General features: G+C 39.4%; 1 protein-coding gene across 3 annotated transcripts in view; it reads right to left on the bottom strand.

The window, feature by feature from the left end:
- Positions 1 to 25,617, bottom strand: part of LOC117352122 (mucin-5AC-like) — a 31,512-nt gene extending 5,895 nt beyond the window's left edge. The window contains exons 1-5 of one of the 3 annotated variants that reach the window (XR_004537583.1): positions 25,405 to 25,617; positions 22,942 to 22,989; positions 21,839 to 21,952; positions 12,361 to 12,738; positions 3,485 to 7,126 (exon numbers count right to left, since the gene is read on the bottom strand). Coding sequence is in view for 2 of the 3 variants with exons in the window: in XM_033928263.1 (XP_033784154.1) it covers positions 3,537 to 7,126; positions 12,361 to 12,738; positions 21,839 to 21,952; positions 22,942 to 22,948 (4,089 nt within the window). In the remaining variant the exon portion in view is untranslated. Of the gene's footprint in view, positions 1 to 3,418; positions 7,127 to 12,360; positions 12,739 to 21,838; positions 21,953 to 22,941; positions 22,990 to 25,404 lie in introns of those variants that run through there. The other 2 variants (XM_033928263.1, XM_033928264.1) reach the window with 2 other exon arrangements.
- Between the last annotated feature and the right edge of the window lie 456 nt (positions 25,618 to 26,073).

The following is a 26,073-nucleotide window of genomic DNA, read 5'->3' as shown; positions in this document are numbered from 1 at the left end:
ATGAAATATTTGGAAGTAGCTGAGTCTTTAGATAATTGTATGGTTTTGACTATAATTATTGGGTTTTAAGGTAGAGGTGTTGATGACAGTTTGGTGTCAGTAGTTGAGGTTTGAAACATTTATGGCAGCTGTTAATGGTTTGGTGAGTTGTACTGTAACGACTGAGAGTATTATTAGTCAGTCAGTTGGTAGACATGTTGAACAATACACTGGTTTCAGTAGCAGCAATAGCTGAAAAGATTTCAGAATGATTGGTTGAACTTGTAATGCCTAATTGCTTTCAGTAGAAGGCTAGCTTTAGAAATTGAAATTGTTTGCATCATCAACAGCTACAGCTCTTAGGCCCATGTTCCATAAACAGTGCTTAAATTAAGTGCATAATGCCATTTTAAAAAAAATAGCATTTAAGAAAAAAATGTAGGAGCGTATCGGAGCCTAAAAAGAGACATCGGGATTGTGGCTGCAGAGGCACTTTGTCGCCTAATGCCACCGTAGGTGTTGTAAAGTGCCTCCATAGCCGTGATTCACCTGGAAGGTAGGCGCTAGAAATATAGGCCTTGAAAACTCTGGCCTACATTTCCAGCACCTTTCATAAATGTTGTCATTCTACAAATGGCGCCAGTGCGTGATTGCCACATGATCGACGGCCATTTGTAGAATCCGGCCATTAGTAATGAGAGTTACTGATTTCATTAGTTGTTGATTCATTAGTGTTGCAGATTGAAAAGTTGTAGCAATGTTGATGTCAGTAGTCTTGGTGTGAACTTGTCTTTGACTGACTTATATCAGCAGCATTATTACGTTGAAGTCATTGACTAGCGGCAGCATTGGCATTTGGATTCTTAAAGATTTACTTGTAGAAATGTTATTTTGAATTGTTGACAAGTGACACTCCATAATGTTGATTGCCAGTTTGCAGTAATTGTAGTTGGAATTATTGTTAACTGAATCTTTACAGAATTAGCAGTTAGAACAGGGGCGTCCAACGTTGGCCCTCGCCAGGTCGGGTTTTCAGGATTTCCCAAATGAATAAACATGAGATCTATTTGCATACACTGAAAGCAGTGCATGCAAATAGATCTCATGCAAATTCATTGGGGAAATCCTGAAAACCCAGACTGGATTGCGGCCCTCGAGGACCAACGTTGGAGAACTCTGAGTTAGAGCTTTTAGAAACTGGTTGTTGCACCAAGCCTTAAGAATGGTTGCAGATTCAATAGATGAAACATTAGTATTTAGAGCTGTTTATAGTTGTGTCTTTGCTTAAGTCAAAATCTGTTGCTATGTGAAATGGTAGAAACTATTATATAAAGAACAAAACCTCCGAACTTATAGTTATGATTTAATGGGATGAGTCAATATGGATTTAATCAAAGGAAGTCTTGTCTTCACTAGTCTGCTACATTTTGAAGGCATGAATGCACACATGGACAGCTGTTATAATGTATCTGGATTTTCAGAAGGCATTTGACAAAATGAAAGACACCTAAGGAAATTAAAAAGTCAAAGAATAGGACGCAATGTTCTCTTGTGGACTAGAAAAATAGAGAAAATAGTGAGTAGGAATAAATATGCAATATTTTCAAAGGAGAAAGGCAGATACCGGTACTTTTTACCGTATACAGTATATAACATAAATGGAAATAAGAGAGGTGATCAGATTTGAAGACCTAAAATTATTCAAAGTTCATAAGTCACAAGAAGATTGTGAGAAACTGGGCATCCTGATGACAGATAAAATTTAATGTTGACAAGTCCAAATTGATGCCCATTAAAAAAAAAAAAAAAAAATCCAAATTATAGCTATATTTGTTTGGTTCCTCACTAGGAATCACCATCCAGCCAGGAAAAAGATCTAGAAATCAGCATGGGCAACGTTTTGAAATGCTTTGCTCAGTGTGTGGTGCAGTCAAAAAAGAAAACATAATGTTAGCAATTATTAAGAAAGGAATGCCTGTGTATCAATTCAATCTGTTCACTTGACATTGAGTGATGTGTGTACTTCTGGGCCCGGATTGTATAAACGGCGTCCCGATTGTAGGCAGCAGTAGGCGTCCTACTGCTGTCTAACCAGCCAATTGGGACGCACGTTTTGTTTTGTTTTTTTTAAAAGCTCCTAAGGCAGACCGTCTACATTGGAGAGTCTCTGGGAGCATAGGGAGGCACGAAAGCCCACCTAAAGTTAGGCGTGGGTGTGATTTCGCCCAGAAGATCTAGGCGGCTGTACGCATCTCCCTAGGCCAGCGGGAGATGTGTACATTGTAAGTATATGCAACCACTAAGCTTATTGTGACAAGGGATCTCTCTGCTGCATAAGTTAAGCGGCCGCTAGTCCCCCCTGAACAAATTCGGAAGGAGGGATGCCCAATCTCTCCTGGCCAGAATACCCCCCCACCCCACTAATGAACATCCTTCCTGCCAGAAAACCCCCACCATGAAAATCGCATTGCCACCCCCCCCCCCCCCCCCCCGCTAACCCCTCTAACTTTGAATGATGGCCGGCCGGGTCTTCCTATCTGTCCATCTGGCAGGCCCACCTCCGTCAAAATGAGGCGTGCCTGCTCCTTCTCAGTGCACTGTGGGATGCATCGGGGAGGGGCCTAAGGCCTGATTGACTTCTGAGACCAGGAGTCCTATACAGAATCCGGCCCCTGGTCTCTACATCTCAAGAAAAAAAAATACAGCAGATGTAGAGAAGGTATAGAGAAGGATGACTGTTGGTGTGGTGGGAATTTAGTAATTGCTTTATTGACTGTTGGGAATTAAACATTGGTTGCTCTATTAACTGCTAAAATGCTTGGAAATTGAATAAACCTAATAAAAGCAGTTGAAATTGCTTAATAATTGTTGCCTTGTTGAACTCATTTGAACTGTTTTTCACTGACTTGAATTGGAAGTGTTCAATGGGAATTCTTTGTAGGCTAATTATAGTATTAGCCTAGGGAATTGCTTATGATTGAATGGTTGGAGCTATTGATTGACTTATCAAAATTTACAATGGGAACTACTATTGTTTTACCAATTGGAACTGTCGATTGACTTGTTGCAGCATTAGTACTTAGAGCTGTTGATAATTGGATGTTTGTTGCAATGACGGTAGTGACAGGTGAAATTGATTTATTGGAATCAATAGTTACTACAGTTATTATCTATTAGAATTATTGACTGAATGGTTATATTATTAGCATTTGAAACTATTGATGATTGACTGAATAAATAATGACTGCAGATTTTGACTGTTCGGTTTCACCGGTTCAAATTGTTGATGATTGATTAGTTGAAATATTAACAGCTGGTGCTTGTGACCAGATAGTATTAAGATTAACAGTGAGATTGCTTGATAATTGTCTGGTTGTAGCAGTGGTAGAAGTAGCTATAGCTTTTAATTAAATGAGATCAGCAGCCATTAAAGCTATTGCTGATTGTTTGCATCATTAGCAGTTGGAGCTATTGATAATTGAATGGTTGTAGGATAGATACTTACAGTGGCTGATTGACTAGGTGTAGCAATGGCTGTTAAAGCCATCGGTAAAATGTCAGTTGCAGTTATCTTCTGGAGCTGATGATGATCCAGTGATTATATCATTATCAGCAGGGATTAGAGCTATTGATTTGACATTGTCAATAGTCATTTGCACTGTTGATGGCTGACTGGTTGCAATATCAGCAATTGAAACTATTTGGTTGTTTTTCACATCAGCAATTGGAACTGTTGATAATTGGCTAGTTATGGCAATGTCTGTTGGAGTTGTTGATTGACTGGTATCAACTATAGCGATTACAGCTGTTGGTTGGCTATTTAAAACTGTAGCAGTTGATTGTCTGGTTATAACATTAGCAGTTGGAGTTACTGGTGATTGAACTGTAGCATTAGCTCTTGGAACTACTTGGCTGGTCATCATAATACCAGATGTAGCTGGAGCTGTTGATTTACTGGTGCCAGACATAGTTTGACCTGTTGTTAATTCTCTGGTGTTAGCAATAATGATTGGAGCTTTTGATTGACTGGTGCCAGCGACAGGAACTGGAATTGTTGATTGAGTGGTTATATTATTAGCAATCTGAACTGTTGCTGATTGTGTTGTTACAGCATTAACTGTTAATGACTGAATGCTTGTAGTAGTAGGAGTTGTATATAACTGAACTGTTATATTGTTAGCTCTTGGCACCCTTGATTGACTAGTTGAAATATTAGTTATTGGAATTTTTGGAAATGTGGTGTGAATAGTCATTTGAGTTGTTAAAAACTGATCAGCTGAACTATTATTTACTAAAATATTTGATTGGATTGTAGCAACATCAGCATTTTTGAAATCTGATGATTGAGTGGTGGCAGCATTAATGGAAGTGATAGTTTCTGATTGCTTAGATGGTGTATTAATGGTTGAAGTTGGTGATTGATTGATGGTAGCATTAGGGATTGAAACTGAAGCTGTTGATTGATTACTTGCAACGATAGTTGGTATTGATTGTCTGGCTGTAATAGATGTCATATCCATTGATTGATTAGCTGTATCACTAAATAGTGGAACTCCTGGTTGGCTAGTTGTGGCATTGACATTAGTAGCTGGAGCTGCTGATTGGCTAATTTGAATGATCATGGTTGGATCTGTTCTTGACTGATTGATATCAGCATCAGTATTTGAAGATGTTGATTGAGTAATAGCATATAGAGTTGGTGATTTAGCTTTAGCAGTTGGCATGGTTGATGATTGACTGTCTGTAGCATCAAGAGTTGGAATGTCTGATGAACTGATGAGGGTTGAAGCTGGAGATATTAACTGACTGATGGGAACAATAGGAACTAGAGTTGTTGATTGGCTGGCTGTAGCATACATTGTTGTAAAAGCAGTAGGAACTGATGTAATGTAACCTATTAAAATTGTTGGTAGCAGCATGGTTGAAGCATTAACAGCTGGAATGATTGATGGTTGACTAACTGAAGTAGTAGCTCTTGAGGTGTATAGTGGAACATTAGTAGCTGTAGCATTGACATTAGTAGCTGAAGCTGCTGATTGACTAATTTGAACGGGCATGTTTGGAGTTGCTGACTGACTGATGGCAGCATTAGTATTTGGAGATGTTGTAACGTGACTTGTTCGAATTGTTGATAACGGTGTGGTTGTAGCATAAACAGCTGGAATGATTGATGGTTGGCTGACTGGAGCATTTGATTGTTTGATCTCATAATTCATTGGGGCTGCTGATTGTTTTTTTACAGTATTAGTAGTTGATGGTGGCGTTTGCATGGATGCAGCATAAATGCCTGAAGTTCTTGGTATATGAATATGTTTAGTATTAGCTGCGGATGGTATGGCTGCATCAGTTGTAGGTGTAACTGTTGACTGATTCTCATCAAGAACTATTGGTTGAACAGTCATTGAAACAAGATTGATTGAAATATTTGAAGCAATAGTTTGTGTCTGTATATCTGAAGTAGTAGCAGTTAACACTGGACTGATTATACCAATATCCATTGATATTAGTGACTGAGTGGTTTTATCATTAGTTTGAACGGTTGATGATTGTCCATTTGTTGCAGAGGTGGTTGGATCTGTGAAAAGATTAGTGCTAGCAGAAGTAGTTAGAACTGTTGATGATGGGTTGGTCTCAGAAATAGTAGTTGAGGTTGTAAATGGATACCTAGTTTTGATAATAGTGTGAGGTTCTGTAGATAACTGGTTGGTTTGAATATTTGTGGATGGAATCATCGGTAGTTGACTGCTTTTGTCAGTAGTCATTGGACTTGTCTTGCTATTTTGTAGATTTGTATGCAAATTATTTGTTTCAGTAGAACTAATTGGAGCTGTTAGTCGTTGACTGTTTTTTGAGGTAGCTGTTGAATTTGTTAATGCATGATCATTTTCAGAGGTTAATAATTTTATGGTTTGAGTAGAAGAGAATACATTTGTTGCTTCATGAATATTTTCTTCAGTGAGGAATGTATTTTCTTGCTTTCTAGTGATGAAAGTTGTTGATGACTGTTTGATTTTGGTAGTAGCTTGAAATGTTGATGGATGACTCACTTGGTTAGTGGAACCTAAAGCTTTTGATAGTTGTCTGGTTTCACCAGTAATAGCTGAAGTACTTAATAGTTGACTAGTTTTGTCAGTAGATATTGAGGTCTGGCTGCTGGCAATGGAGGTTGGAGCTTTTGATTGGTTGATTTCAGCAGTGGTAGAAGGAAATGATATTGAGTTCATGATTTGGTTGATAAAGTTTGTTAGTGTTACTAGTTCGTCAGTTTGCATTGAATTTAATGGGATTATTAGTATAGGGTTGCTTTCTATATCTAATAAAGACTGGCTGTTTTCATCAACAGTATTTGAAAATATAGGCCATTCACCAGTTTCAGCAATACTGACTGGTGCTGTAGATTGATTGATTTTAGCAGTAAATGCTGGTATTCTTAATGATTTGCTCATTTTAGAAATAGTGGGTGGAACTGTTGATGATTGACTGGACTCTGTAGTTTCCACAGTTGGCGCTGTAAATGATTGATTGTTCACAGCATTAGTGGTTGAAGTAGTTGATTGTCTGCTTACAACAATGGGAATTCTAATTGTTGATGGTTGTACCATTTGTGCAGTAGGGACTGGAGTCATTGATTGGTTGTTTTGTGATGTTATTAATAAAAAGTTGGTTTTGGCAGGACTAGTTGAAGCTCTAAATGGTTGACGAAATTGGCCAATGGATTGTGAGGTTTCTGGTGACTGGTTAGTTTGTGTAATGCCAGTAGATTGCAGAGTAGATACTGGTACAATTGTGCTGTCTGACACAGATATCACTGGTAGAATGTCTGATGTGATACTGGAGTCACACGAACAGCATAAAAACTTAATCTTGTAATCTAAACACCTATTAGGCCATAAATCTCTGTTGTAGCACTTTAGCCCATCTTTGACACTGCACTCTACTTTGTCATACGTCTCTTTCAGTGGAATATATGAAAATCTCATTAATTTACATTGCACTTGGCTGGGAAATCTGCAAGTGTCATATCCAGATGACCTTATGTTCTCAAATGTTTCAAAGTCTCCATCATCAAGTCTATGACTAGGTGTATGGACATTATACCACTGTGACCATTTGCAGTCTGTTTTATTGCAGAATGTTTGGGATGGAACTGTAATAAAACAAAAAAGAAAAGAAAGGTAGCATACATTTTAATACATCATAATCTATACCCTTCTACTCACTTCTCAGAATTTTGTAGCTCTAGAGAGCATTCATGAATGACAGCCCTACCCAGCCGGTATCTCATTGTTGCTCAATCCTTCTCTGTTCACCAAAACAGTGGGTTAGATCCAGGTTTTGCTATGGTCTATGACAGTGTTTCCAAAGTTGGTTCTGGAGTACCTCCTTACCAGTCAGGTTTTCAGGACATCCACAATGAATGTGCATGAAAGAAATTAGCATACAATGGAGGCAGCATATGCAAATCAATCTCATTCATATTCATCGCGAATATCCTGAAAATCTGACAAGGAGGCACCCAGGTCTGACTTGGGCAACACTAGTCTATAACAATACTTTTGAACCCCGCCCTTAAAGTACACTTATCCAGTCAAGTTTTCAAAATTACCACAATGAATATGCATTAGATGGGTCTTCATTACATGCAAATCTATCTGATGCACGTCTATCTGATGCATATTTATTTTGGCAATCCTGAAAATCTGCCTGGCTAGATGTGCCTCAAGGAAAAGGTGAGAAGCACTGGTCTGTGAATAATGACATTGCTTCTTCCCTGTGCAAAGGGACTTTGTGTGCAAATATTCAAAGTGGTAGCCTTGCTTTTTCCTGCTCCAATATAGTTTCCATTTTAAACTGAAAGATGGTGCAGGAGAAAGTAGGCTGCTTATATTGTGAATGCTTGCTGGTTCACAGTCCTAACTTGCCTGGAGAAAGTAATATTATTTCTACTGTCTCAACTAATAGCAGACGCCAACTTGCTTAATAAGTGGTGCTAGTTCTTCATCCCAGCAATGTCTGCAATAAACATATAACTAACAATAAACTAGACATTTAGGACTGAATTCTATATATGGTACCCAAAAGCACTATTCTATAATCTACACTTAAAGTTAGGGGCAGTTTATAGGATAGCATTTACATCTGGGAGCTGTGACTAAATTTGAAAACATGGCACAAATGTAGGTATGTAAGCCATAATTCTGTAATTACATGTGTAATTGAAAGGAATGCCCCCAATCTGCCCATAAACAATTCATTTCCATGCCCTCTTTTTTAGTGCACAAAATTTAGGAATGGATCCACTCCTAAATTTACACACATGACCCCTTGTTTTTAAATCAGTGCTAATAATCACTTGTAAAGATGCCAATTTTCAGCGCTAATTAGCTTGTTAATTAAATTGCATGCACAACTTTTGACACATTATATAGAATTAAAAGGGGAGGGGGCCTGTTATTGGACAAACACTGGAAAAACACCACTTCTTCTAGTGCTTTCTCTTCTCTTCCCCTGGCCTGCCTTGGATCCTCCGAGTAATGTTGTTTCTCTAGCATTTGATGGCTCTTCAACTGCACAAATGTATTTATTTAACCGAGAAAGATACTGAGCTATACAAAAGCACCAATAAACAGCTTTTGTTTGCTACTCCTGAGAAATCTTAATAATCAGATAAGTAAACACTTACGGCCTCTTATACAAAGCCTCAAAGCCGTTAGCGCAGCACAGCCGCTAGTGCAGCTTTATAAAAGATGCCATTAGATTTACAATTAATAAATACCTAAAAAAGAGAAGCATCAATTTTCATCTTTCAACACAACCTACTGTAATCAGTAGGGACTTGGATAAACCACTTAAGAAGCAGAAGAGAATAGCAACATCGCTGAACTATCACAGGATGATTCTTCCCCAGATCATAGATGGCTAAAAAGCAATTTTATGGTTAAAAGCAACTTCGATATTCTATAATCTGGGGATTCATTTCCAGTTGAGTATTCAGAGAGTTGCTCTTTTCTTACTGTATTCAGCATTCTTTTTTATAGGAGGTTTTACTATTTTCTTTTCTCCTGGAAGAATTCTGGAAGATTGGACCTTCAGTGGCTTTTTGACCATCAGCGCCCTATGGTAGAAATCCCCTGCCCTTCTTTATATCCCAGCTTCTCTATTTTGAGCAGGGGTTCTCAACCTAGTTCTTGGGACACTCCTAGCCAATCAGGATTTCAGGTTATCCAAAATGAATATGCATAAGATTCATTTGCAGTGGCATGCAGTCAGGACATACATGAGATTTGCCCCAGCCCCTAATGGCAGTTGAAACCCCCCCCAGATTCCTCAGAATTCTAAAACTGACTGTCCATTTCTGTATTCATGAACAGTATAGTAAAACGCACTTTCTGTCAATACTACACATAAGTCAAATTCAAATCAGCTGATATCACTGCCATTCCTATATCCCAGTATAGGGAATTTTTATCATTTCAAAGTTATATTCATTTAATAATCAAGCAATATTTCAAATTAGAACTGCTGGCCAACTGTCACTCTAACTTTCAGTTCTGACCCATCTATGAGTCCATCTGATATTGTTGTTGAAGTATGAATTCTTCCAGTTTTTTAGGGTCCCAGTAATGAGTTGTACTATTATTAAATGTAACCCTCATGGTTGCAGGGTATAATAAACCATACTTTGCCCCTAAATCTCTGAGCTGTTGTCTGAGAGCCAGAAGTTGCTTTCATAAAGAAGCAGTCGGTTTAACAAACTCCGGCAAAAACAAAAGTTTTCCTTCCTGCCACTTCACCACTTTTACCAGCTTAGCAGCCTCGAAGATCTCCTTGACTTGTTGAAATCACAAGACCTTAATTATTATATGTCTAGGACCAATTTGCTTGTTTTGAATACGAGCAGGCATCTTGTGTGCCCCCTCAATTTCAAATGGCTGCACAAACTAGAGACTCAGGACTTTGGGGATGAAAGTACTGTAGTAAGAAATGCTTTTGGATTTGTACCCTGTAACCCCTCCAGGAGCCCCATTAAGTGAATATTATTTTGTCTGCTTCTAGTTTGAGCCTCCTCCAGCTCAGCAGAGATCCTAGCTATGTTATTATGATCATGCTGACACTGATTCGTTTTCCACTCAATGGCTGAAACTCGCTTCTACAACTGCTCTGTACGAGCACTACTCACAGTCATTTGACGTGTCAGGCTAGAAACCTGAAAAAATTTTTTGAACAAGTCGGGCGCGTCTCTCAGACCCGCAGCCATCTTGAGAAGAAGTAGCCTGATAAGTTCGGTATGATGAAGTGCTTGGAGAAAACACCTACTTAATTATAATTTTTTCCCCTGAAGTAGCCTTTTGAGGAGAAACAGAGGTGCTTTCTGTTGGGAAGCGGCCATTGGATAACAATATGTTTTGCTGCTGCAAACTAAGATAAGTTTTTCCAAGTTTTATATTGTTTGCTTTCACGTTACCACTAACTTTGATTCTAGAGACAGATGCAATCAAAATTCTGGTTCATTCTTTAGTTATTTCCCACCTAGATTACTGTAACTCTCTTTATAACGGCCTCCTCCAAAAAGAAATCCGACACTTACAACTAATTCAAAATACAGCAATAAAACTCATTTACAAAATAGGCAAATATGATCATGTTACGCCACTTCTGAAAGAAGCACATTGGCTCCCTATCACACATCGCATCACCTATAAAATCATCCTGATAACCTTCAAAATAAAACTCTCTCATCAGCCTTCATATCTTGATAAGCTTCTCATTCCTCAATGCCCATCACGTACTCTGAGATCAGCAGATCAGAAACTCTTGCTAATTCCTTCCATAAAAGATTTCTTTTACACCCGGAAAATAAATTTTTCAGTAGTCGCCCCAACGTTGTGGAATGCTCTGCCACAGCAATTCCGAGTTGAACAACATCTTGATAAATTCAAGATAAGCCTGAAGACTTTTTTATTTCGTGACGCCTTTACTTGTGTTTAGAGTTCTTTCCTTTTTTTTTTTCTCTCTCTCTCTTTTCTGTTCCTCTCTTACTCAACCAACCGCTTTTAAAAAAAGCGATCCCACCCAATATGTTTTACCCTACTCCCACTTTCTCCTTCTCTCCTCAAAATATGTAACTTTTCCCCTCCTTTCCCTTTTTACCCTCACTTTCAAGTCTGTCCAGTTAATGTCTTTGATGTTCACTTTCATCATTTTTTATTACCTATTATTTTTCCTTCTTTTTAAATATTTTATTGTTAACCGGCCAGATACCTGTTGATGTTCGGTATATTAAAAGTTAATAAACTTGAAACTAGAAGTGCTTACATCTATATTTATACCAGGCTGTTGCCATGACAAACAGTTTTAAACAGATTGGACTGGAATTCTTTCTTTTTATAAACATTTTTTGATACTTATGACAAAATGAAATTTGGAAATATAAAAATTGAATTTTGAAATGAATGAGAGGACATTTATATATTTATGTATGGAATTTTTTCTCAAACCAGTGATGATACAGGTGGCTTAGGGTACTTGTGTAGTCCCGGCCGCCTGTGTATGAGGTTTGTTTTTCTCCGTCTTGTTATTATATTTTTTGTCTGTTGTATCTTTTGATGTGAATGAATGAAATCCTTCTGTTAAACCTAAATTATAGTACGTTTTTGAACAAATAATTTTTTCAGATAATTACGACTGTATCCCTATATATATTAGGCTAGAAACTTCCAGCTGAAGCCCATTTAACTTAGACGTAGTTTTTTTAAGCAGTTCCTTAATAGTGTGTAGATCCACTATAACTTGTTCAAGGAGTTCAGTAGAATCCTTAGGTAATGGTGCCTTAGATGGTGTGGAGGGATCAGGTTTCAGTCTCTTGGCATTTCCCCCTGCTGAAAAAGCAGTATCGTTCTTGGTTTGCTTACTTGAAGCCATAGCTAGACTCCAATAACTGTTTGTCAGAAAACTAAAGTGAAAAAAAAATATTTTTGAACCCTTCAGAGCACTTAGTATTGTGAGGCAGGGGAGAGCAGTGAAATCACGCTGCCATTTTCACCACAGCCAAGTTCCAGAATCTTAGGGGGGCATTTATAAACATATCAGTTTGCTAAGTATCTGGGTAACTAATTTTGTTCATTCAATTGTACATCTCATCTTTTTGTAAACTGCATAGAGCTTCACGGTCCTGCGGTATATAAGCTGATTGTTACATTATGTGTTTTTGGATACTGGGTGAATGTGCTTGAATATCTTATTACTAGAGATTTAAGTGGTTCTTATGTAAAAGGAAGTATGTACTGGGGTATACCCACAACTTCATCAGCCCTGTCCTGTGAATCTGGAGCCAGTTGGCAGCCTTAGCTATAATTTGTAAATATGAATTTAAATGCTTACCTTGCTCAACTGATGATTTTGTGTTGGGAGAGATCAAGTCCGGACCACTGGTAATCGATGTAGGTTTCACAGTATCGCATGAGCAACATAATACTTTAATCTTATAATCTAAACACCATTGAGAATGTTGATCTTTGTTGTAACATGTTAATCCAATCGAGACACTACACTTTATGTGATAGTACATGTGTTGCGTTGGAACATATGGGAACTTCACTGATCGACAGAGCACATCTCTGGGAGATCTGCAGACTTTATGTCCCTGTGCTCGGATGTTATCAAGTGTCTCAAAGTCTCCATCGTCAGGCCTTTTACTGGGGGTGTAGACATTGTACCATTTGGACCAGTTGCAGACTCTATCACTGCAGGTTTGAATAGCTGTGGAAAAGAAAATCTGTTATTTTTTTTATTATTATTTGGATTCATCTCACACCTTTCTCAGTAGCAGCTCAAGGTGAGCTACATTCACTTATACTAGGTATTTCCCTGACGAAGCTAAGGAAAACCCAAACTAGATACTGGGACCAACACAATTAGAAAAAGTAAATGGCCAGACAATAAAGGTAAAAACAATAGATTTTATTTTTAGTATAGGATAAAATAGTGTGGTACCTGTGTTATTTAACATTTATAAATAAAGAGCAAACCCTCCTTCCTCCTGTCAGAACAAGATACCCTAACTATCCTGATTTGAAGAAGGTGGTTTTGGTCTCTGAAAGTTAATTAAAATACTCATATATAAAATCCAATATAGTAAGAACATAAGATCAGCCTTAGTGGGTCAGACCGGTGGTCTTTCTAGCTCATTCTCACAGTGGCCAATCCATGTCACTAGTACCTAATCCAGGACAAGCAATGGCATCCTCCATATCTGTCTCAATAACAGACCATGGACTTTTCCTCCAGGAAATTGTTCAAATCTTTCTTAAAACCAGCTATGTTAACTGCTCTTACTACAAATTCTGACGTGTTCCAGAGCTTAACTATTCTCTGAGTGAAAAAAGTATTTCCCTGTAACTCCGAGCATCCCATAGTCCTTATATTTTTTCACGGAGCAAGAAATTGATCCACTTGTACCCATTCTACACCAATCATATCTCCCCTCAGCTTTCTCTTTTCCAAGCTGTAGGGCCCAAACCTTTTTAGTCTTTCCTCATATGAGAGGAGTTCCATCCCCTTTATCATCTTGGTCGCTCTTTTTTGAACCTTTTCTAATTCCGCTATGTCTTTCTTGAGATAAGGCATTATCATATTTTCCACTTTTTTTTATTTATATTTGTTAACTTTTACGGCCTCTTTTACAAAGCTGTGCGGCAACAGCCCCGAAGCCCTTTAAATTTCTATGGGCTTCAGGACCGTTAGCACAGTCGCTAGTGCGGCTTTGTAAAAGAGGCCGTTAATGTAGTGACTGGAACATGTCAGTTTTTGAAATTTATGTCTGCTGTCTTTATATTTTGCACAGTACAGGGGGGACATTTTATCTCTTTCTCTGATGTTGCACTGTAGCTTCCTGGGAATTCAGTTTAATATTTTTCTATATATTTCTATCTTTAATTTGTGGTTAGTTATATGCAGTATGAGGGTCTGTTCTGTGTTTATGAAAGAGACATGGTTTACTGTTAGCATTAATCTGGGGGTAATCAAGGAACTGAAAGGGGTTATAGCTGAACTGCTTCAACTAATAGCCAATCTATCAATCAAATCAGGAAGGATTCCGGAAGACTGGAAAGTGGAGAATGTTACGCCAATCTTCAAGAAAGATTTGAGGGGAGATCCGGGAAACTACAGACTGTTGAGTCTGACCTCAGTACCAGGAAAGATGGTAGAGAAGCTGATAAAGGACCGCATCATTGATCACTTTGACGGACATGGTCTGATGAGAACCAGCCAGCACGGTTTCAGCAAGGGCAGATCTTGTTTAGTAACATAGTAACATAGTAGATGACGGCAGATAAAGACCTGAATGGTCCATCCAGTCTGCCCAACGTGATTCAATTTAAATTTTTAAATTATTTTCTTCTTAGCTATTTCTGGGCAAGAATCCAAAGTTTTACCTGGTACTGTGTTTGGGTTCCATTTGCCGAAATCTCTGTTAAAACCTACTCCAGTCCATCTACACCCTCCCAGCCATTGAAGCCCTCCCCAGCCCATCCTCCAAACGGCCATATACAGACACAAACTGTGCAAGTCTGCCCAGTACTGGCCTAGTTCAATTTTTAATATTATTTTCTGATTCTAGATCCTCTGTGTTCATCCCACGCTTCTTTGAACTCAGTCACAGTTGTACTCTCCACCACCTCTCTCGGGAGCGCATTCCAGGCATCCACCACCCTCTCCGAAAAGTAGAATTTCCTAACATTGGCTTTGAATCTACCACCCTTCAACCTCAAATTATGTCCTCTGGTTTTACCATTTTCCTTTCTCTGGAAAATATTTTGTTCTACGTTAATACCCTTCAAGTATTTGAACATCTGAATCATATCTCCCCTGTCTCTCCTTTCCTCTAGGGCAGTGGTTCCCAAACCTGTCCTGGGGGACCCCCAGCCAATCAGGTTTTCAAGATATCCCTAATGAATATGCATGAGAGAGATTTGCATATAATGGAAGTGACAGATATGCAAATCTCTCTCATGCATATTCATTAGGGATATCTTGAAAACATGACTGGTTGGGGGTCCCCCAGGACAGGTTTGGGAACCACTGCTCTAGGGTATACATATTCAGGGCTTCCAGTCTCTCCTCATACGTCTTCTGGCGCAAGCCTCCTATCATTTTTGTCGCCCTCCTCTGGACTGCCTCAAGTCTTTTTACGTCCTCCGCCAGATACGGGCTCCAAAACTGAACACAATACTCCAAGTGGGGCCTTACCAATGACCTGTACAGGGGCATCAACACCTTCTTCCTTCTACTAGCTACGCCTCTCTTTATACAGCCCAGCATCCTTCTGGCAGCAGCCACCGTCTTGTCACAGACAAACTTGCTGCACTTCGAGGGAGTAAACGGGCAGATAGACAAGGGCGAGCCGGTCGACATTGTATATCTGGATTTTCAGAAGGTGTTCGACAAGGTCCTGCATGAACGACTACTTTGAAAAATTGTGAACCATGGAATCAAGGATGAAATACTCATCTGGATTAAAAACTGGTTGGCAGATAGGAAACAGAGAGTGGGGGTAAATGGACAATACTCGGACTGGAAAAGCATCACGAGTGGAGTGCCACAGGGTTCGGTGCTTAGACCCGTGCTCTTCAACATATTTATAAACAACCTGGAAATTGGTACAACGAGCGAGGTGATTAAATTTGCGGATTGTATGAAGCTATTCAGAGTAATGAAGATGCAGGAGGATTGCGAAGACCTGCAACGTGACAAAAACATGCTCGAGAAATGGGCTGCGACATGGCAAATGAGATTTAATATGGATAAGTGTAAGGTGATGCATGTCAGTAACAAAAATCTTATACACGAATACAGGATGTTGGGTGCAGTACTTGGAGAGACCCCCCAGGAAAGAGACTTGGGAGTACTGGTCGACAACTCAATGAAGCCATCCGCACAGTGCCCGGCGACGGTGAAAAGGGCAAACAGAATGCTAGGAATGATTAAGATGGGGATCAAGAACAGATCAGAGAAGGTTATCATGCTGCTGAACCGGGCCATAGTACGCCCTCACGTGGATTACTGCATCCAGCACTGGTCACCGTACATGAAGAAGGACACAGTACTACTCGAAAGGGTCCAGAGAAGAGCGACTAAAATGGTTAAGGGGCTGGAGGAGTTGCCGTACAGCGAGGGATTAGAGAAACTGGGTCTCTTCTCCCTTGAAAAGAGGAGACTGAGAGGGAACATGATCGAAATATTCAAGCTAATGAAGGGAATAGACTTAGTAGATAAAGACAGGTTGTTCACCCTCTCCAAGGTAGAGAGAACGAGAGGGCACTCTCTAAAGTTGAAAGGGGATAGATTCCGTACAAACATAAGGAAGTTCTTCTTCACCCAGAGAGTGGTAAAAATCTGTAACGCTCTTCCGGAGGCTGTTATAGGGAAAAGCACCCTCTAGGGATTTAAGACAAAGTTAGACAAGTTCCTGCTGAACCAGAACGTACACAGGTAAGGCTAGTCTCAATTAGGGCATTGGTCTTTGACCTAAGGGCCGCTGTGGGAGTGGACTGCTGGGCCCGATGGACCACTGGTCTGACCCAGCAGCGGCAATTCTTATGTTCTTATATGAAACTCTTTTCACTAGATGGCTCCTGTTCATAAGGAAAAGGCTGAAAGCATCTCGCTTGCATACAAAAAAGGGAAGCCCAGGATTGGTTCAGCTTGTCCCTTATCATTTGAGGCCATCAAGCAGCTCTTCACAGTTCACAGATCATTAGAATACTGTCTTCAGAGAAACACTCAGAAGTCAGGGGTACCTTTGTAATCACTGAGCTTGTAAAGTTTATTTTGGATGTGCCGCAAACATGTCAGTGTTGGGCTTTAAAAGATAACCTGCTATTAATCCAAAACACAGTCATAAAAATCATCTTTAATGCTAAAAAAGCCTATCGGTTACCCATCACCCATAGAATTACATTTAAAACTCTCTTTCTTGCGTTGAAAATTCAGACCAATCACTCTCCCTTGTTTATTGACAGACTTTTGATCCCGTAGGAACAAATCAAGATCACTCCAATCTTCACAACATCTTGTTACTATCCCCTCTGTTTGTCAGATATAACACGTAAAACTATTTATTCTGTAGTTGCACCAACATTATGGAATGTCCTCCCCACAATCCTAAGACAGGAATCTAATTTAAATAATTTTTTTTAAAAAATCTTTATTGATTTTCAGACTTTGATAGTGCAATACAAATAATAAATCAGAAAAACTGCACAAAACACACTATTAAGTATATAATTATTACATTAAACAATCATTTTCTCCCATCCCCATATTCATTCTTAATATAATAATATAGATGATGTGATTACAAATTATAAATAAATAATTTAACTATTCAAAATACATATCCCTCCCCCCACCCACCCTGGATGTGTAAAGAAATCTAATGATAATGAAAGAAAAGTGACACTTATTATAATGCAATAAAATTAGTCAATGGACTCCATACATCATTAAAGGATTTACTAGTCCCCAAACATTCTGCCATTATCCTTTCATACTTATATGTGGTACATGCATTTACCCACCAAAAAGTGAAATCTAATAGATGTCGTATTGTCGTATTAATATAGGGACTTTGGATCATTTTTGGCCATTGATACTTGGTTTCTGGAAGTCAATTTGGGGACAAATGAATCTCATTCTAGAAGCAGTATTCCCTTATCTTATGAAGCTGTAATTTGTGGTATATTACTACAATTTAAGCCTACTTTAGATAAGTATAAAAGTCGCCTTTTCCTGATCTTGACAGGAATAGGTGTTCAACAGATTACTCATAATTGGAAAACCCATGATAGGATCAATTACAAGTCCAGTCTTAAAACTCTACTTTTTAAAGTCACTTATGAGATTTAAATAAATGGTTCATCCCAGACAACCCTACTTCCCTGACGTTTTTTCCTCCACCCTCTCCTTTTTATTTCAAGTATTGTAACTTTTCCCATTTCCCTTCTGTTTTATGTTGTGTCAATAGAATTTTTAGGCATGAATGTCCCTTCCTCCGATTTTAAACATTTATTATAAAATCTGTATGATGTAAACTGCTTTGGAAATTAAAGCGGTATATCAAGCCGGAATAAACTTGAAACTTGAACTTGAAACTATGGATGAATAAAATATATATGCATATGTCAAGGCTGAAACCTGTTTAAATATCTGTAAGACAATCATCCATAACTTCCCAAGATATTTGTATAATTCAGACAGAACAATAGTTTTCTTAATGTTCCACTGAAGCTGCAATAAACAGGTTTTATAGCCTTAGAAGAGAACTAAATTAAGAGACTGAATGAGCTCATCAGTATTTGGGACTAGATGTACTGAGAATGGCTGATAAAATTGCCACTGAGGCAGTGATCTCTTTCCTGGCTTCTGGCCTTGCACTGTAATAAACTATACTCAGCTTAGGTCACTGTTTTATTTTGTACTCAGTGCATAGTTTCTTAATAACATTTTTATTATTATTATTATTATTATTGAATAGAAATGTAACAATCAATTAAATATAACAATGAAATGTTAACAGGTACAGCAACTCCTGCCCCCCCCGCCAAAAAACAACAACAACAACAAAAAACCTTAGTATTACTTTCAACAGGCATCACTACCAAAACAAGAAAACCCCCAATAAAAAAATCACTAGAAATCTAAAATAGAGATCATAAGAACCTAAGAGGAGAACTAACAATAACATAAATAACTACGGTAATCTTAAGAGGCGTGGAGCGGCATAATAATAAAAAAGTCTAAGTCCGTTTTGGACATCTAAAAAACACATCCAAAATATATATTTTTTTTTTCCGAGAACTGTCTACTTGTACGTCCAGCCGTTTGATTGTCCAGACTGCTAAGTTGTCTATCTTTAGACCACATTTTCATCCAAAAAATTGTCCCAAGTCCAAAATGCCTAGAACAAGACCTTTTGGATGTGGGAGGGGTCAGCAAAGTGATGGACTGGCTACCCTTCTTATGTATTCCTAAAGAAAGAGAAGATGCTACACAATCTTACACTTCGCTCCACCTGGTTATGGAGAACTGCAGTATAAATGGCAATTTGAATGTTACTTAGCCACCAAATAATGATTCCACTAGGACAGACATGGGCAAACTATGACCTGCAGGCCATATCTGGCCCATTTTTTAAATCCAGCCCGTCGACCATTTGAACCTCACTGACCGCAAGCCCTACATACCTCCCTCCAGAGCAGCATTGGGCAGGCAGCACTCTAAACAGACTGCTTCGCGGCCTTCTCTCGTCAGCGAATTCCCTCTGCCACATCACTAATGATGTCATCAGTAACAAGGTACACAGAAGGCCGCGAAGCAGCCTGTTTAGAGTGCTGCCAGCCCAATGCTGCTCTGGAGGGAGGTATGTAGGGCTCGCGGTCGGTGGGGTTCGGATGGGAGGGAAGGATGGAGGGTCAGCGGGGGTTTGGCTGTGCGACAGGGGCGGGTGCTCAAGGGTTCTACTGCACAAGGGATGGGAGGGAGGGAAGGATGGTAGCTGGGTAAGGGTTCTGCTACACAGGGGGATGGGAGGGATAGAAAGATGCTGCAGAGGGAAGGCACAAGGGGATGGGTGAGAGGGGAGGAAAGATGGTGAACATGTGGGGAAGAGAAAGGAAAGAGGAAGAATTGGAGTGAAGGAGAGGAAGGGAGAGATGATCATGTACATTCATTTTGTACAATAAACCTTACGTTTTCATGCTTTGCTACCTTTTAAAGACCAAAACCTTTTATGTTATGACGTTTACATTTAATTTAGGAATAGGTTTACATTTAAGTTATTGTTAATATTGATGTTATGACGTTTACATTTAAATTATAGTTAATATTGATGGTAATATTTCTAATTACTGGCAACCTCCTTGCGGAGTGCCTCAGGGCTCTCCGCTTTCCCCAATTTTGTTCAATCTTTATATAACAACTTTGAATATTTATAAGCTGTCAGCGTGGAAAACGCTTTTTACTTATGCGGATGACATTTTTATACTGATTGAGATTGACCCAAATATTACCAATTTAACTTTTAAAATAAATCACTGTATCTCTAAACTTCAAACTTGGGCTATGTCTGTCCAGATGAAGCTAAATGTAGCTAAAACTAAACTTCGGTGGTTAGGCCCAAAATTGGATCATCTTCCTTCCACTGTACTTTTGGATTCTGGAGCTTCCCTACAAATTGAGTTCTCCTCTAAGATTTTGGGAATACTTTTTTGATTCTTCTCTTACTTTTAAAGATCAAATAAACTCTCTGGTTAAGAAATGTTTTTCAGCTTACGAATGTTGAGGAAAGTCAGATCTCTTTTCCATCAACATCATTTTTCTGTTTTGGTCCAATCTATTATATTATCCCGGTTAGATTATTGTAACGCCATTTATCTTGGCATCACTAAGAACTGCCTTCAAAGACTACAATTGATTCAGAATACTGCCACGAAGTTGATCTATGGAAAGAGCAAATTTGACCATGTGACTCCTTTGCTTTTCTCTCTCCATTGGCTCCCGGTTTATTGTAGAATTCAATTTAAGTGTTTATGTATTGTTTTTAAGATTTTACATGGTATTTTTGCTCCTCTCGTTCCTCTGCTATGGAATGTTTTTAGATTTTCTTATGCGAGAGGCATCCATCGATTTAAACCTTCTCTTCCTTCTAGGAAAGGAATTCAAGGAGTTAAGAATTTTAGCAGCTCTCTGGCATTTAAATTTCCCCAATTATGGAATGAACTTCCCCTAATTTTGAGGTGTCCCAGTTCCTTCCAACTCTTCCGTAAACTTCTAAAAACTTTTATATCCGCTAAACATTTTGCAAACTAACTCTTGTATTTCAGTTTACTTTTTATTTATTTTTTTAAATTTATTGTTAACCGCATCGAGCTTCCTTTGGTTGAAGACCCGGTATATAAGGTTAAGTTTTAGTTTAGTTCACACAAACACTCCATCCATCTGCTCTCGGTCTGGCCCCTCTGTCAAATTTGAGAACCCATTGTGGCCCACGAGTCAAAAAGTTTGCCCACCCCTGTACTAGGCCCATCATCTCGTACAAGGAGATGAATTATCAACACCACAGGTCAAAAACAAGAAACAAAATTAGATAGTAGTAGATCTAATAGATGCTGGCATTGTAGGATAGAAGTGGGGACATTGGACCATTTACTATTCTTTTGTCCCTGCATTAATTCCTTTTGGAAATTAATTTGGCCCCAAATTAATAATTTATTAGAAAATCATGTTGGACTATCATATGATACAATATTATTTGGAACAGCAATGAGAACACAAAGTCCGATTTCAGCTAACAATAATAAACTTTTATTAATTTTAACAGGGGTCGCTATACAGCAAATTACTCAGAACTGGAAGGATTACACTTTTTGGTGGAATTCAATTTGTCATATATATAAAATGGAAAAAGTATTGGCATTACAACAAGGTTATATTAAAAAATTTAATAAAATATGGGGACCATTGACAAATTATTCTATTGATCAGATATAATAACACATGTATAGAACATATAGAAGGGGTAGGGAGGGAAAACTATTGTAATATTAATATGATAGAAAATTCTGAAAAAGGGTTTATTTAATTCACATTGTAAGAACATTTAATAATAATTTCAAGTGTTTTTTCATAATTGAATGTATTACATGTATTTCACTTGATGTAAGAATTTAAAAAAAGAATAAAAAATATTTATAAAAAAAAAAAAAAAAAGAAACAAAAGTGTAATATTTGAAAATTTTTGGAATTTAATGGGGGGCGGGTAATAATTTTTTGCCCATTTTCTGTGGTTCTTGGGACTTACCTTCCTCAGCAGTGAAATTTGATGGATAACAGATGACCAGGATAAAGAGGCAGGTAAATTTTTCTACAGCTCTCTCCATCATGAGTTGAGCCCCCCACTGCTTTAGAACAGGACCTATAAATGAAAGATTCATTATTATATACCGTATTTGCCGGCGTATAAGACGACCCCCCAACTTTTACAGTTAAAATATAGAGTTTGTTATATACTCGCCATATAAGACTACCCCTTCTTCCGATTTGCGACCCCCCCCCCCCCCAAGCCGGCAAAAACAGCTTTGAACCGCAGGCCCAGCCACCCAAGACGAGTTGGAGGCCCCTACCCGCCGCATCCTGCACGTGGGCAGACTCAGCACAAACGCTGCTGATGGCCCCAATCGACACGCTGACCTCCCCGCGCACGCTGACCATCTTCTCTCTGCCTGCACTTTCCCCGCGGCCCTCTTCGGCGACTCAGCAGGGGCAGCGATCAAGACAGGCTGCAAACGTCGGGACCTTCCCTCTCTGAGTCCCGCCTATTTTGTTTCAACTTCCTGTTTCCGCATAGGCGAGACTCACAGAGGGAATGACCGCCTGTCTTGATCGCCCGAGGCTGGGAGGAACAGAAGATTTCTGCAAACACCATCGGGGCAGAAAATTTAACGGGTCCATCTCGCCGGTCCTGTGCGGACCGGCAGGAATTTTCTGCGGACCGGCACCGGGTGATGTAAACAGTACCCGGCGTATAAGACGACCCCCGACTTTGGGGAGGATTTTAAGGTACTGGAAAGTCGTCTTATACGCCGGCAAATACGGTATATATATATATATATATATAATGGAAGGGCAGAGAAGAGGCCTGAGGGTCAGCGTTTGCACAAACACAGAATAATACAATAAGTCTGCTGCGATTAACAGGCAGAGCGGAAATTCTTCACATCAGATTTGCTTTTAAAGGTCCAAGACCTTCACATTAGAGAATGACACGGGGACAATTTTTCCCCATCCCATCCCCGCGAGTTCTTCGTCATAAAGCATATGGGGACAGACTTAAAGATCTCAATCTATATACTTTGGAGGAAAGGCGGGAGAGGGGAGATATGATAGAGACATTTAAATACCTACGTGGCATAAATATGCATGAGTCGAGTCTCTTTCATTTGAAAGGAAGCTCTGGAATGAGAGGGCATAGGATTAAGTTAAGAGGTGATAGGCTTAGGAGTAATCTAAGGAAATACTTTTTTACAGAAAGGGTGGTAGATGCATGGAACAATCTCCTGGTAGAGGTGGTGGAGACAGAGACTGTGTCTGAATTCAAGAGGGCCTGGGATAGGCACGTGGGATCTCCTAGAGAGAGGAAGAGATAATGGTTACTGCGGATGGGCAGATTGGATGGGACATTTGTTTCTCTGTTTCTTTTGTTTCCAGATTAGCTGGGAGAGAGCTGACTGCACGACTGGTGAAGGTTGGGGAGAACAGGCTGCCAGTTTATTCCCAGTCACGCAGTCATCCCTTACGAGTAAAGCATGAAGAGGAAGTGAGTGTGTTGGCAGAGAGGGTGCAGAGAGAGCCTGGGGTGATAAACTGAGGGGCAGATTCTCAAAACTAAAATCTGCCTTTAAGGTGCTCGCTAAACTAGTTCCAGCTAGTGTAGCGTGAATGTATTTTAGCGGCAGATTATCAAAACGGCTTACCGAGGTCTTTTTTGAGCTTTCTAGCAGTCTCTGATACTGCCATGCAAATGTAGTACAAAAAGGTCATTAATATTAAAATGATCGCTCTGAGTGATTCTCTATAATTGCTGAGTCATTGTGCCACATTTGCAACCAAAATTTGCCCAGAGCTGTTGTTACCTTACTTTCTGATCAGTGCCTGAGAGCTGATTGGCTCTTGCACCAACCGAAAAGTAAGGTTTGACAGCTCAGACCCCACCCCAATGCAAATTAAAATAAAAAACAAACAAACCTCAAATTGAAGATCTGCAGGAGAGATGTTCACTCTCCTGCCGCATTGCACAATCACCTGGCATTGCTAATTGCCCTCTGCAGTGGGAAAGATTCCCCCTTCCTCCTGCCACCAAGCAACACTCCCCCCATGATATCCCCGCTGGCAGCAGGAGAAATGCCCACTCCCTCCTACCACCAAGTAACACCCCCCTGACACTCCTCTGGCAGGCAGGCCTGCTGCCGGCCATCCCTCCGGCCTGCCATTGTAAGCAAGATAAGGGAGTGGGGGAAAGGATTGTCGGAGGCACGAGGAGGGGGTTGCATAGCGGCAGGAGGGAGTGGGCATCTCTCCTGCTGCTGGGGGGGTACATTGTTTGGCGGCAGGAGGGAGTGGGCATTTCTCCTGCCGATCTTCACTTTGGGTTGGGGGTTTTTTTCTGCGTTTATTTTGCACAAGTGCCGATCTCAATCACCAGTGATGGGTATGTTCAAAATTTAGCAATCCTTCGCTACCCTCCGCCAACCTCATTTGCATGTGAGATTTTGGAGAATGACTCATTTTTAAGTCGCTACAATAATGGTTATGACAGCGGCCCATTATTTTTTAATGCAAAGTTTTAAGAATCTAGCCCTGAGTGGTATAATTTAATGAAAATACTAGATTGTAGTATAAATTCTGGATAATAATTAGCACAAATATTGTTGGCATTTTGAAAAATAATTTTGCAGAATTTTACAGAATTGCTATTTTTTGAGCAGAATTCCGCCAGCATTAGAACATTCTCTATTTACACCATCTAAAGATGATATAGTTTAAACAACTTCTAAGCTTTGTGCCATAGATCCAGAATAGGAAAATGCATTTATTCTATAAGGATCTTAATCTGAAAAATCAAAATGAGAATTACTTTTCCCTCTTTTTCTTAACAGAAGTTACACAAGTGACAGGACAACCCACATTCAAAATCTTACCCACTGAATAACCACATTTGTATTTCTCATTTCTTTAGGGAAACTGGAATTCTATGCTAAATACAATGAAACAGAACCTGCCTATCTTTTCTGCTTAGCACCTGGAAAATGCAAACTGGAAAATACAGTGGTCAAACTGATTTTCGGGCTGAAGAAGTTTGATCATGTGACACCTTACTACCGACAGCTGCATTGGCTACCGATGGTGGCACGCGTAAAATTTAAGTTTGCCTGTTTCTGCTTTAAAGTACTATACGGTCTAGCCCCTAAATACGTAACTGACCTTTTCTCCTTCTCAGCCAACAGACATAAGAGAAGCTCACATTTGAACTTCGTTTCCCCTCCAGTTAGAGGATGCAAACTCAAAAGACACCATCAATACCTTTTCTCACATCAGGCAGCATTATGGGGTAAAGATCTAGAACAATTACTTACGCCTACTACTTATGGGGAATTCAGGAAACGCCTAAAAACATATCTATTCCTGAAATATCTAGGCAGCTAACCCGTACTACTCTTTCTCCTCAATAACTGATCCCTTGAACTGTTAATCTCTAGCTTCCACCCTGTTAAGTTCAATCAATTTGTACCATCTTTTAATCTTTGTAAACTGCATAGAACTTCACGGTCCTGCGGTATATAAACTGTTAATATTATAAAAAGCACTTACCTCAGAGCACGCTTGGATCTGTGTCCGTGAGTCAGAAAATATCTCCAGGATGATTCTTAGGCAGTGCTTTTAACCTGTAAAATGTGTATCAAATTACCATAAAGATAAAAAAGCCCATGCATTCCTCTCGGGAGCAAGCAAGACCCCAGTGTGTCTTGGAGTCTGAACATTTAAGTGCCTGCCTGAAGGAATTGCCTGTGGCATTTTTGATATGAGTGCCTTCAAGGACAGACTAAACATAGGGAAGCTGTTGGGGCCAGTGTGCAATAAAGCGATGTCTCTGGCTTCTTCTCAGGGTCTGCAGTAACATTTGAGCTGTTGGTTACTCTATAAAAAAAAAAAGAAAACCAGTTTCTGTACAACAGCATAAATAAAAAGAAATTTGCAGACATTTTTAAACTCTCTCGAAAATTGTATATAAAGAATAGTTGGCGTGTTTTCAAAGCTTTTCGATTTACAAAATTGCATAGCAACCTTTTGAAATTTGTAAGTCTAAGAGCTTTGAAAATGGTTTTGTTTTTAATTAAATGGGGCAAGAACAAGTATCTGTGTGATGTAGTAACTGCTCATAACCAAAGCAAGTCTTTCCACTTGATAGCCTAGGGAGCAGAAGTTAGGGGGGAGAGAGGAAGAGGAGCGAATGCTGGCATAATCGGCATGACAACAGCA

This window comes from Geotrypetes seraphini, chromosome 19, assembly GCF_902459505.1.
Source record: "Geotrypetes seraphini chromosome 19, aGeoSer1.1, whole genome shotgun sequence".
Lineage (NCBI taxonomy): Eukaryota > Metazoa > Chordata > Amphibia > Gymnophiona > Dermophiidae > Geotrypetes > Geotrypetes seraphini.
Note: the sequence above shows the minus strand (reverse complement) of the source record. Positions and strands in the feature narration are given on the sequence as shown.